This window comes from Mastacembelus armatus, chromosome 21, assembly GCF_900324485.2.
Source record: "Mastacembelus armatus chromosome 21, fMasArm1.2, whole genome shotgun sequence".
NCBI classification, from domain to species: Eukaryota; Metazoa; Chordata; class Actinopteri; order Synbranchiformes; family Mastacembelidae; genus Mastacembelus; species Mastacembelus armatus.
In genome coordinates this window covers 26,476,217-26,490,675 of record NC_046653.1, presented here as the reverse complement: position 1 = coordinate 26,490,675, position 14,459 = coordinate 26,476,217, and the positions used below count along the sequence as shown (strand labels likewise).

At 44.3% G+C, this 14,459-nt stretch overlaps 1 protein-coding gene across 1 annotated transcript; it reads left to right on the top strand.

Moving 5' to 3' along the window:
* Positions 1-13,093: 13,093 nt before the first annotated feature.
* LOC113123177 (olfactory receptor 4N2-like) lies at positions 13,094-14,035 on the top strand. The gene has a single exon (XM_026294997.1). It carries the CDS (start codon positions 13,094-13,096, stop codon positions 14,033-14,035), a length of 942 nt encoding a protein of 313 aa, XP_026150782.1.
* Positions 14,036-14,459: the final 424 nt, after the last annotated feature.

The window sequence follows — 14,459 nt, the reverse complement described above, 5'->3', positions numbered from 1 at the left end:
CACTGTTGAGAACAAAAGACTGGCGGACAACCTAAATGAGTTCTACTGTAGATTGGAGAACCAACATGTCTCACCCCTTATCCACCCCACCTCAGACACGCCTCAAGCAGCTGCTCACTCTACCTCCACCTCTAGTAGCCCAGCACTGACAATCCATGAAGTGGAAGTGCAAGACAACTTTCAGAGACAGAGGATCAGGAAAGCATCAGGATCAGATGGTGTGAGCCCTCCTGTCTGAAAGTCTGTGCTGACCAGCTAGCACCCATCTTCACACACATTTTCAACATATCACTGCAACTGAGTAAAGTTCCCTCCTGCTTCAAATGATCCACAATTATCCTGATTCCTAAGAACCCCTCCACCACTGGACTGAATGACTATAGACCTGTTGCTCTGACATCTGTGGTCATGAAGTACCTTGAGAGACTGGTGTTGACCCACCTGAAGGACATCACAGGCCAATTGCTGGACCCTCTGCAGTTTGCCTACTGGGCAAACAGGTCAGTGGAGGATGCAGTCCTCATGGCACTGTGTCACATCCTGCACCATCTCAATTCCCCAGGGACGTACACTTGGGTCCTGTTTGTGGATTTCAGCTCAGTATTCAACATCCTTGTCCAAGACATCCTGTGTTCCAAATTCACCCAGCTCACTGTGCCAACGTACACCTGTCAGTCAATAACAACCTTTCTGAAAGACAGGAGTCAGCAGGTGTGTTTAGGGAGAACCACATTCTGCACATGGTCAATCAGCACAGGAACCCCCCAGAGACTGTGCTCTCCCCCCTGCACTTCTCCCTTTATACCAATGACTGCACTTCAGGGGACCCCTCTGTTAAACTCCTGACATTCGCAGATGACACAATGGACATCAGTCTCATTTGAGATGGTGACAAGTCTGCGTACAGGTGGAAAGTTGAATAGATAGCTCTTTGGTTTGGTCACATCAAGCTGGAGCTGAACATACTCAAAACATTGGAGATGACAGTGGACTTAAGGAGGAGCTCCCCTCTGCTGCCCCCCTCACACCTAACATCAGCCGCATCATCAAGAAGGCACAGCAGAGGATGTTCTTTCTGCATCAGCTCAGGAGGTCCAACCTGCCTCAGAAGCTGTTGGTACAGTTTTACAAGGGAATCATCGAGTCTGTTCTCTGTACATCCATCACTGTTTGGTTTAAACACAACAGGAATACACTCCAATAGACAGTTTGAGCTGCAGCAAGAATCACTGGTGCCAAGCTGCCCTCCATCAGGAATCTGTACACTCTGCGGGTCAGTAGAGGGCAGAGAAGATTTCTGCAGACCCTTCACATCCTGGTCACAAATTGTTTGAACTCCTCCCCTCTCATCAGAGCTACAGAATGCTGTATGCCAAAACAACCAGACACAAAGACAATTTTTTTCCCTGTGTGATCACACTGATGAACACTTAACACTTAATCCATGTTGTCTGACAACAGAACATTATGAACTGTTGGCAGAAACTCGATCAGTACGTCCAGACGGGTTGATTTGATCAACCAAGAACGCAGGTTTCCTGAGGGGTTACACAACATGTAAATCATGCTTATACAACCTGCTTCCTGCAACCCCCTGCTGAAATACACATCAGTGGTCTTTTTTGAGTCCATCTATCCATCCATCCATCTTCTACTGCTTATCCGGGGCCGGGTCGCTGGGGCAGAAGCCGAATCAGGGATACCCAAACTTCCTTCTCCCTGGACACTTCCTCCAGCTCTTCCGGCGGGACACCGAGGCGTTCCCAGGCCAGCCGGGAGACATAGTCCCTCCAGCGTGTCCTGGGTCTTCCCCGGGGCCTCCTCCCGGTGGGACATGCCCGGAACACCTCCCCAGGAAGGCGCCCAGGAGGCATCCGAAACAGATGCCCGAGCCACCTCAACTGACTCCTCTCAATGTGGAGGAGCAGTGGCTCTACTCCAAGCTCCTCCCGGGTGACCGAGCTCCTCACCCTATCTCTAAGGAAGTGCCCGGCCACCCTGCGGAGGAAGCTCATTTCAGCCGCTTGTATCCACGATCTTGTTCTTTCGGTCATGACCCAGAGCTCATGACCATAGGTGAGAGTAGGAACGTAGATTGACCGGTAAATCGAGAGCTTCGCCTTCCGGCTCAGCTCCTTCTTCACCACAACGGACCGGTACACCGACCGCATTACTGCTGCCGATGCCCCGATCCGTCTGTCAATCTCACGTTCCGTCCTTCCATCACTCGTGAACAAGACCCCGAGATACTTAAACTCCTCCACTTGAGGCAGGATCTCTCCCCTGGCCTGGAGATGGCAAACCACCTTTTCCCGGTTGAGTACCATGGCCTCGGACTTGGAGGTGCTGATTCTCATCCCAGCCACTTCACACTCGGTTGCAAACCGCCCCAGTGAATGCTGGAGATCCTGGCTCGATGGAGCCAACAGGACAACATCATCTGCAAAAAGCAGAGATGAAATCCTGTGGTCCCCGAACTGGACTCCCTCCGGCCCCTGGCTGCGCCTAGAAATTCTGTCCATAAAAGTAATGAACAGAACCGGTGACAAAGGGCAGCCCTGCCGGAGTCCAACGTGTACTGGGAACAGGTCTGACTTACTACCGGCAATGCGAACCAAGCTCCTGCTCCGTTTGTACAGAGACGGGATAGCCCCCAGCAAAGCGCCCCGGACCTCATACTCCTGGAGCACCTCCCACAGGATGTCACGAGGGAGCCGGTCGAATGCCTTCTCCAAGTCCACAAAACACATGTGGACTGGTTGGGCAAACTCCCATGAACCCTCGAGCACCCTCGAGAGTGTGTAGAGCTGGTCCAGTGTTCCACGCCCAGGACGGAAACCGCATTGTTCCTCCTGGATCAGGTTCGACCATCGGCCGGATCCTCCTCTCCAGCACCCTGACATAGACCTTCCCTGGGAGGCTGAGGAGTGTGATCCCTCTGTAGTTGGAACACACCCTCCGGTCCCCCTTCTTAAAAAGAGGAACCACCACCCCGGTCTGCCAATCCAGGGGTACTGTCTTCGAACGCCACGTGATGTTGCACAGGTGTGTCAGCCATGACAGCCCAACAACATCCAGAGACTTGAGGTACTCAGGACCGATCTCATCCACCCCCGGTGCTTTGCCACCGAAGAACTACCTCAGTGACTTCGGCTTGGGTGATGGATGGATCAGCCTCCGAATCCCCAGCCCCTGCTTCCCTTATGGAAGACGGGACGGGATTGAGAAGATCCTCGAAGTATTCCTTCCACCGTCCGACAGTATCCCCAGTCGGGGTCAGCAGCTCACCACTTCCACTGTAAACAGCATTGGTAGAGCACTGCTTCCCCCTCCTGATGCGCTGTATGGTTTGCCAGAATTTCTTCGGGGCCGACAGGTAGTCCTTCTCCATCACCGCCTGGGCTGCAGCATGCTTGGCCCTGCGGTACCTGACAGCTGTTTCGGAAGTTCCACAAGCCAACCAAGCTCGGTAGGACTCCTTCTTCAGCTTGACGGCATCCCTTACCTCCGGTGTCCACCACCGGGTTCAGGGATTGCCGGCACGACAGGCACCCGAAACCTTACGGCCACAGCTCCTAGCCGCCGTGTCGACAATGGAGGTGGAAAACATGGTCCATTTGGACTCAATGTCCCTAGCCTCCTCCGGGATCTGGTAGAAGCTCTCTCGGAGGTGTGAGTTAAAAACCCCTCTGACAGTGGGTTCGGCCAAACATTCCCAACAGACCCTCACAGTACGTTTGGGCCTGCCAAGTCTGTTCCTCCTCCGCCAGCGGATCCAACTCACCACCAGGTGGTGATCAGTTGACAGCTCTGCCCCTCTCTTCACCCGAGTGTCCAAGACATACAGCCGAAGGTCAGATGACACAAATACAAAGTCGATCATTGACCTCCGGCCTAGGGTGTCCTGGTGCTATGTGCACTGATGGACACCCTTATGCTTGAACATGGTGTTCGTTATGGACAAACTGTGACTAGCACAGACGTCCAACAACAGAACACCACTCGGGTTCGTATCGGGGAGGCCGTTCCTCCCAATCATGCCCCTCCAGGTTTCACTGTCGCTGCCCACGTGAGCGTTGAAGTCCCCCAACAGAATTATGGAGTCCCCGGTAGGAGCACCTTTCAGCACCCCCCCGAGAAACTCCAAAAAGGCCGGGTACTCAGCACTGTTGTTCGGCCCATAAGCCGAAACAACAGTGAGAGACCTATCCCCGACCCGAAGGCGCAGGGAAATGACCCTTTCACTCTGGGGGGAAAACTCCAACACGTTGCGGCTGAGCTGGGGAGCTATGAGCAAGCCCACACCAGCTCGCCGCCGCTCACCGCGAGCAACTCCAGAGTAGAAGAGAGTCCAGCCCCTCTCATGGAGCTGGGTTCCAGAGCCCAGGCTGTGCATGGAGGTGAGCCCGACTATCTCTAGTCGGTACCGCTCAACCTCCCGCACAAGATCAGGCTCCTTCCCCCCCCAGTGAGGTGACATTCCATGTACCTAGTGCCAGTTTCAGAACCCAGGGATCGGGTCGCAGAGGTCCCCATCCTCGACCACTGCCCGATCCACTATGCACCGGCCCCTTATGGATCCTCCTGCGGGTGGTGGGTCCACAGAAGGACGGCCCCACGTCACTCTTTCGGGCGTTGCCCCATGGGGGAGACCCAGACACCAGGCGCTCGCCTACGAGCCTGAACCCCAGGCCTGGCTCCAGGGTGGGGCCCCGGCTTCGCCATGCCGGGCGACGTCACGGTCCTCAATTGTCGCTCCATAAGGGGTCACTGAACCGCTCTTAGTCTGGTCTGTCACCTAGGACCTGTTTGCCTTGGGAGACCCTGCCAGGGGCATATAGCCCAGGACAACATAGCTCCTAGGATCATACGGGCATTCAAATTATATCTGTGATGGAACAAAAGTTTGTATATTATATATAAAACTTTCCCTCACGTGAACAATATCTGTCCAAGTGCAATACCTGTAACTGGTGCAATAACAATGTAAATATTGTAACTATAACAACTATAAACATTCTAAATATACAACAATCACTTAGAAGCTCTTATACTCTCTGGACCTGAGAGTGTTTTGTTCATTCATACCAAATAATGATTATATCGTCATTACAATAAAATATGCAGATGCTCTCCCTCATACTCTAAAACACATTCCAGATTAACCCAAAGAATCAATGCAAATTATATTAAGGGTTATATGTTCCTAACAGGATTAGAGGTACTTCCAACTTTGTAAATGATCATGGTGTTGAATTCAGAAACATTGTTTTTTTTTTTGTGTGAAGTGTTATGAAGGAAAACCTTTAAATGGTTTGTCATTTGGGGACTTGTATGGTTGATTTGGAATAACTATCACAGAAGCAGACAAGTTATTTGTCTTCACAGGTTTTTATTGAGAAATATAATTTTTTCTACTGTCGCAGGCTTCAGTCAGCTCCTCTTCTGGCTGACCAGCTCCCCAGCTTTGGAAAATATCCTTTCACAGGGAACAGATGATGCTGGGATGCACAGATACTTGCATGCAAGTTTCCACAGCGTAGGATATAAAGTCTTTCGTGCCACCCAGTACTTCATGGGATCCTCTGCTCTTGTCAGAATTTGTTCTTTCAAATATCTATGACACAGACAGTAAGACAATGAATGACTGAATAAAACAACTGATGTTACAACAGTAATCAACATGCATACCTCTGGATCTCCACTGCAGCGCTGGCAGATGCACTGCTGGTGCGGTGCTGAGACTCTACATAGTTGTCCAGTAAAGCCCACAAGTTGTAATTTTCTTCACCAGCACTGGCAGATGTTGTTGCAGTCTCCAGTGGCACACCTTCTGCTGACCCATCAATAAGACTGGCACACTCTCGTGTTAGCCTTTCTACAGCAACATGAGCATTGCTTTGATTAGAAAAGCCAGCCTGTTTAAACCGTGGATCCAAGATGGTGGCCACAGACAGGGAGTTCACCTTTTCCAAGCCACTGAATTTTTCATTCAAATTAGTTTTCAAACGGTTGGTAAGCGTGGCACTAATACAAGGAGCCATTTGGGCACATTCGGCAGAAATTACGTCTCAGCATTTTGGCTATAGGAATTGCCTTTGACCCCGACACTCTCCTTTCCTCAGAAAGCTCAACAGTTGCCTGATAGAATGGCCTTAAAACTGTCAGGCACTGGTTGATTGCTGTATAGTCATCAGCAGTGAAAGGCACTATGTCAGTGCTAAGTGATGCCAGGGCTGCCCCTAAATGTTCTCTCTGCTCATAAAGCCTATGGAGCATGGCATAAGTGCTGTTCCATCTGGTTTCGACCTCTTGAACAAGGTTTTTTTGGGGCATGCCCATATTAGCTTGAATAGAGCACAACTTTTCCTTTGCTTTTGAACTGGACTTGAAGTGTGCCACTATTTTGCGGGCCCTACTGCGCATGTTTTCCAGCTCAGAAGTCTGACAGTGATTTTTTGACAATGAGATTCAGCATGTGGGCAAAGCAATAAATATGTCTAATGTTTAACTGAGTAACACTTCCATCAGTAACCATCCCACAGACCTTTTCAGTGATTCCCCACTCTGTCATCAAATTTGCAATTGCATTTGAAATATTAGCTGCTGTGTGGGTCAAAGGAAAATACTGCACACCTAAAAGCACAGTAGCCAGGTCTAGGCTGTCTGACACATAATGGCAAGTGACACCAAGGTACGCATCCATGTTGACTGATGTCCATATGTCAGCTGTCAAACTAACATCTGAAGTCTGCTTAATTTCTGCCAAGGTCTTCTCTTTGGTTACAGTGTACCTTGCTTCCACCATTGCCTTTACAGTTTTGTGGCTTGGAATGGAGTATGATGGGTCCAGGATTTTAATGAAATTTTGGAACCCTTCATCCTCAACCATAGAAAAAGGCTGACCATCTTTACCTATCATGTCCACCAAGGCCTCATCCAGCTTCTGTTTTCTGGACTCTGTGTGGGAGAAAGGTTGCTATATGAATATGATACACAACATCTACAATAAATAGACACACACACATACACATATACAGTATATATACACATATATATTTAGCTTACTGTCAGGATTTCCAGTGTTGACAGGGTCACTGGTTTGCTGGGTATGATTGTCATCATGCCTGGCACGCAAGTGTCTCAGCATAGATGATGTGTTGTTGCTGTAACACAACTCTTGTGTGCAGAGCAAACACCACAAGCAATTGTAATTTTGACACCCATTTAAAAATTAAAAATACAATTCAATTATGGAAACATAAAATGTATGCTATAAACTGCATTATACCTTATTTGGTGCTATGAGAACAAAATGATCCCAAACTTTAGAACATCGCTTATTGGTGGGACTTGCCATGAAACTTGCCAAAATACTCTCTCTCTCTCTCCAAATCTCTATCTCCTCACAACCCCATTTTGAAGCAGAATGATGCATGTTATATAGCTGGTATACCACCAAACCACTCAAATCTGTCAAACCTGTCAAGTTGTCATTGCCTCAGAATGCATTGAAACGCCATGAGCCAATGAAAAGCTTTGAAACACTTTGAAGCAATGAAGTGCGAAGCGAAACAGCGATGACGTTTGAAGCTTCAAACGTCATCAGTCACGTGACACTGGTGTTTTGATACAAGCGCCAACACAGCATTTCGAATCGCTTCGCTTCAGGAAGAGTGACACAAGCTCCAAAGCCTCAGTATCACTTGCCCATCACTACCACAGTCTGAACACAGAAGGAGATATATATAGTGGCTGATCAGACCACTTAAAACAAATTACCACTAAACTACAAATACCAAATAAATATTAAATTAATCTTAATCCCAATATCACCAATGAAATATTAACCCAACAAATATCTGAAACTTCTAACATAACTTATGCAAATAAACAAAACCTGCAAAACAAATTTCCCAACTTCCCCTACAAAGTGGCCAGCACTTAGTATAGTCCAATTGGCCAACTTCCTTTAAGTGTTTTATTTCCTGGAGTGCATCCTTTGCCTGAGGCCTGCCAGAACATCCTTTCAGGAGCAGCACCAACCACCATCGGCATCCCAGCATTGGTAACTCAAAGAAGTAATGATTAAAAAATATGCTTAAAGAGTAACTAAACCAAAGTGTGACTATACAAAAGTTTCCTAACTGTGCGCGCTACAGATAGAAGACAATGCATTGTCCACATGCAAAATAAATATACTGTGAAACAAAATGTGTGATTTATTTGTGTAATCTGAAAACTAATGTTTAAAGTAAATTGAAACTAACTTAAACTAAAGAAACAGATGTGTAGTGCTTAAGGATTACCGACATTAGTCTCAGCTGTGGGTGGCCACAGGTGTGGCCGTCACACCAGGTCTAACAACAATCAGGTCTCCAGAGTTTGATAAAGTTGTTTACATGTTAGTCAGTCTGTGCGGAAAGTTTAATGAGATCCATGGAGGATGAATCAGTCTGATAAAAATATTTCACAGGGTCCAACAGTTCTCTCTCTGAGGTTTGGACATGAGCACTCAGTGAGTTAGTTTGAAGATTATGAATGTGATTGAGCAATCAAATACAGCACACTCATTTTTACGATGTTGAGAGTGAACTCTCTGTTCTTACTTTTTATTGTCAAATTCCTGTTTTATTATCTACTTATATAATTTAATGTGAAATTTCACTTTCTCAATGGAGGAAAATTTAAATGTGACAGACATTATTATTCTTGGTGGGCATATTGAGATTCACAAATACAGATACCTTTATTTTATAGTTGTTTTAATAGTTTATATTCTAATAATCTGCAGTAATTCTACTATTGTGTACCTGATCTGGAAACACAGAGACCTCCATGAGCCTATGTACATTTTCATTGCAGCTTTGTTAATGAACTCTGTTCTTCTCAGCACTAATATCTACCCAAAGCTACTGATCGACTTTTTATCTGAACAACAGATCATATCTTATCAGGCCTGTCTGGTTCAGTTTTCATTGTTTTATTCTTTAGCTGGTTCAGAGTTTTTACTGTTGGCAGCCATGGCCTATGACAGGTATGTGTCTATATGTAAACCTCTGCAGTATCCAACTATCATGACAAAAAGAACAGTCAGTGTTTTTCTGGCTTTTGCTTGGATTGTGCCTCCATGTTATCTTGTGTCATTAGCAATAATGAGCGCTAATCAAAAACTCTGTAATTTTACTCTGAAAGTCATTTTTTGTAATAATCAAATTTACAAACTTTTTTGTGTGACATCAAGACCAATAACTGTTCTAGGTCTGTTCTTTTTATTAAATGTTGTTGTCCTCCCTGTATTCTTCATACTTTTCACATACACCAGGATACTTATAATATGTTATCACAGCTCTGGAGAAGTCAGGAGAAAGGCTGCACAGACCTGTTTACCTCACCTGATGGTTTTATTCAACTATTTCTTTTTGCTAACATATGATGTTATTACTGTTCGACTGGAATCTGATTTTCCAAAAATAGCACGTTTAGTAATGACTTTACAGTTAGTTGTGTATAATCCTCTATTTAATCCAATTATATATGGACTAAAAATGAAAGAAATTTATAAACACCTGAAGAAGTTGTTCTGTCAGGGTAAAATGAAGAGACGATGTCTACACTGATTTCTTCTGTAATCATAATGCAAAACATGATGTTTCTGATTCTTGAAGTTTTTAACATGTGGTATCCTGGAGTGAATTAGTGCATTTTTCAAAGCACAGGTTGTTTGTGTTGTAGGATTTTGTTGATTGAATCTAATTTGACTGATTTCTGTTAGCTCTGTCAATGTGAGTCAAATAAAAACTGTCAAAGCCATTTCACTTTACCTGAGTGTAATAAACCATTTAAAGTGAGAAGTAAACAAACTTGACATCAAGTGATAATTTTGACCCAAAGTTCTTTAAGCTATAAAGAAATAAAACCTGTGTAATTATTGTAATTCATCAGGATTTACATATAATTACAGCAGCACTCTAAAATACAACTTTGGTCACAGGAATACAGAAATAACTGACTGAAAATGACAAATTTGTTGAAATTGCGTCTTTTTCAAATTAATAGTCAGAGCCCAGATATATTCAGATTATATTAGTTCATTAGATTTAACAAGGTCACAATCCTATGCACTGTAGCTGGGACTGATTGGTGTTTAATGTTTTGTGCTCTGTGAAACCCCTCTTGTCATCAACCTCCATCACTTTGTGAAGAAATTCGAGCTTCAGATCTGTAGACCAGGCCGAGCAGCCATTTGTTGTATCTTGGTTGCCTGAATTGTGACTCAAACGTTGTCTGCTCCACTGTGTAGAATAGGCCAGGTTCTCAGGGCAATTTGTTCTATTTCTCTGCTTGTAACAGGATCAATAGCAGCAAAATAGTTAGCTCAGGCTGTAGAGGTCTCAGTTGTGTTTGGGCCTAATGCAATGACTATGCTTCAGCAGAGTTGTCCTGCCATGTTAAGGACCGACATGTTTCCAGGATCAGCAGCTTGGACTCTTCCCACCTGGGGCAATCTGGGCAAAGAAGATGGCACCCACGACTTTATCTAATTCCTCACAGGGAGCTGACCCAGGTCACTCTCCCTACTATGTTACAGTTACAGCTTGGAGTGCCACGGCTGCACACTCATGGGTTCTTCCCACCACAACCCAGAGCTGTGATTTTAGTTTGTCCTCCAACCTCTCCTAAAAATAACAAACATGTTTCAAAAGCTTCAGCAATGGGATCCTAAACCTATATGCTCCGAGAACAGATAGGACCTAGAAAGGCTTCAAATTCCAACCAGCCACAACCAGCTTACCCATACACACATGAAGCTCAGGGAGGGGCTGAGACAATACGTCACATAACGCATCTTTGGATCTTCCTTACTGATGGAGATCAGTACTCCTTAAACCAGTGGTTCCCAATCCTGGTCTTCAAGGCCCCTTGTCCTGCTTGTTTTCCAACTATCCCTGCCGTACCCACAGTTGATTACCTGAACCAGGTGTGTTCAGCCAATCAGAAGCAGGAAGTGCAGGGACAGTTGGAAAACAAGCAGGGCATCGGGCCTTGAAGACCAGGATTGGGAGCCACTGCCTTAAACTATGAGTGGGAGAAAATACGTCTGTATCTTAAATCACTGGTATCATAAGGAGTTACATGCCGCATCTCAGACCCATTTGTCACTTGTGAATTTCCATTATATGTTTTGTCCCCTGAGGTCCCGTGCATTGCCAATGATAATCAACAGGTAGCTTCTGCTGGATCAGAGGCAAGAGGCTTCTCACTGGGACCATGGTTTGTGCATCATATACTATAGTTCAGGTTGGTGTTCCTTCCACTCAAGGATGTTCTGTCCCACTTTATGGGGCATAATCTATTGGTGAGAACTGGAGGATGGGCTCATCATGATGGTGTTTGTAGAGCAGGCTCAGGCATCCTCCACAAGAGCAGCATATCCCTGCTGCTGTGAGTCATGGATTGAAGAACATCATTTGGAGGCTGGGAAGTCCTCCACCATCCTTTAATGTATGATGATGACAATTCGGGCAGCTGAGATGTGAAGGTACAGACTTTTCCATGTTATTACTCATACCTCAGTTTCTGAAGGGGGTGCACTGATCTACAAATTTCTGCAAGGGACCTTTTGCCTTTGTATGGGATCTGCAGCAGATAATGGGAGTGCTGAAGCACCCTACCTTTGCAACCACTTTAGTCAGTTGACCTGAAATCACTTTTTTTCAGTACAGCCCTTGTTCTGATGTTGGCATTGGAAACTAGGCTAGACGAGTCACAGGGCCTGTCCATCCATCCAAGTTCATTCAAGACCATACTAGATCTGAATGTTGCTGTGCCCTAGTCATGTTTTCAGGTCCATTTTCAGGTCCAAAGTGCTGTCTGAGATGCTTCTTAACCAGTGCATTGACATGCAGTGCTGCTACCCCCCCCCCCCCCCCCCCCCCCCCCCCCCCCCCACTTGGGACAAAGGGATTGTAGCCAGGGAATGGTCACCTTTGTGTCCTACTAGAACCTTTAAGTTACCTCATGTAGAGAGACCATCTGTTTTTCTGTTTGCAGTCTGAGCAGCCATGAAGGCCTTTATCCAAAGCCTGAGCATTTGGCTGAGTAATTAAGGCAGTCCAAAAGGCCTGCAGTACTTCTGATGGACCTCCACTCCCTGGGGCTGAAACACTCAACCAGAGATGTGGTAATGCTGTAAGAACTGGGGCAGGTGATTCTGTGTAAGACATCTGTATAGTTGCCACATTCCCGTCTGTATTTATTGTGGCCACTTTCTAATGTTTGTAAATTGCAGCTAGTGCCTCATTTGGGAAGCTGGTATTTGGTTGATATCAAGGTTGAGAGCATTTTTTTGTTGGGCAGCACCTGTGCTACAGAGATTTCCTGAAATGAAATTTGTATAGTGGAGAGCTTGTTGCAACATTAGGAGAACAAAAGCTTCAGTGTAAGCACATTGTTGTTGGTGACACCTGTTTAGCTAATTGTGCCTAAACTGTATTAACCTTTGGTGTCTTTTTGTCCTCCATAAGACAAACCTCTGTCATGTCCTTTTAAAAATGAGGCCTGTGTGTTCTGTAACAGCTGACCATATTGTCCTCTGACAGAGTTGGACATCTGTCAGAGAACAATATCTTTGCTGCTGTAATAAATTGTTAACAAGAGAGACAGTTTGAATGAGAAGCTAAGTGACAGTAAGAATGAATGTATATTTTATTATCACATGTTGACAGTTTTCATACAAATGAACAGCATGATAACTTTTAATGTGCTACTGACAAACCTAGTAGGTCCAAGCTCCAGGAAACCAGGTCTGACAACAATCAGGCCTCCAGAGTTTGATGAAGTTGTTTACATGTTAGTCAGTCTGGGTGAAAAGTTTAATGAGATCCATGGAGGATGAATCAGTTTGATAAAAATATGTCACAGGGTCAAACAGTTCTCTCTCTGAGCTTTGGACATGAGCACTCAGTGAGTTTGAAGATCAGGTAACTGAATGAACAAGAGAATCAAATACAAAGAACACATTTTTATGACTTTGAAAATTGAAATCTCTTCTCTAATTTTTTTAATTTAATATTTTAGTTTGACTTTCTCAATGGATGAAGATTTAAATGTGACATTTATTATTCTTGGTGGGCATATTGAGATTCACAAATACAGATACCTTTATTTTATGGTTGTTTTAATAGTTTATATTCTAATAATCTGCAGTAATTCTACTATTGTGTACCTGATCTGGAAACACAGAGACCTCCATGAGCCTATGTACATTTTCATTGCAGCTTTGTTACTGAACTCTGTTCTTCTCAGCACTAATATCTACCCAAAGCTACTGATTGACTTTTTATCTGAACAACAGATCATATCTTATCAGGCCTGTCTGGTTCAGTTTTCATTGTTTTATATTTTAGGAGGTTCAGAGTTTTTACTGTTGGCAGCCATGTCCTATGACAGGTATGTGTCTATATGTAAACCTCTGCAGTATCCAACTATCATGACAAAAAGAACAATTAGTGTCATTCTGGCTTTTGCTTGGCTTTGGCCTGCATGTCAGGAGGTGGGAATGGCAAAAATGAGCTCTGATCAAAAACTCTGTAGTTTTACTCTGAAAGTCATTTTTTGTAATAATCAAATTTACAAACTTTTTTGTGTGACTTCTAAAGCCATATCTGCTTTTGGCCTGTTCTTTTTATTAAATGTTGTTGTTCTCCCTGTGCTCTTCATACTTTTCACATACACCAGGATACTTATAATATGTTATCACAGCTCTGGAGAAGTCAGGAGAAAAGCTGCACAGACCTGTTTACCTCACCTGATGGTTTTATTCAACTATTTCTTTTTGCTAACATATGATGTTATTACTGTTCGACTGGAATCTGACTTTCCAAAAATAGCACGTTTAGTAATGACTTTACAGTTAGTTTTGTATAATCCTCTATTTAATCCAATTATATATGGACTAAAAATGAAAGAAATTTATAAACACCTCAAGAAGTTGTTCTGTCAGGGTAAAATGAAGAGACGATGTCTACACTGATTTCTTCTGTAATCATAATGCAAAACATGATGTGTCTGATTCTTGAAGTTTTTAACATGTGGTATCCTGGAGTGAATTAGTGCATTTTTCAAAGCACAGGTTGTTTGTGTTGTAGGATTTTGTTGATTGAACCTAATTTGACTGATTTCTGTTAGCTCTGTCAATGTGAGTCAAATAAAAACTGTCAAAGCCATTTCACTTTACCTGAGTGTAATAAACCATTTAAAGTGAGAAGTAAACAAACTTGACATCAAGTGATAATTTTGACCCAAAGTTCTTTAAGCTATAAAGAAATAAAACCTGTGTAATTATTGTAATTCATCAGGATTTACATATAATTACAGCAGCACTCTAAAATACAACTTTGGTCACAGGAATACAGAAATAACTGAAAATGACAAATTTGTTGAAATTGCGTCTTTTT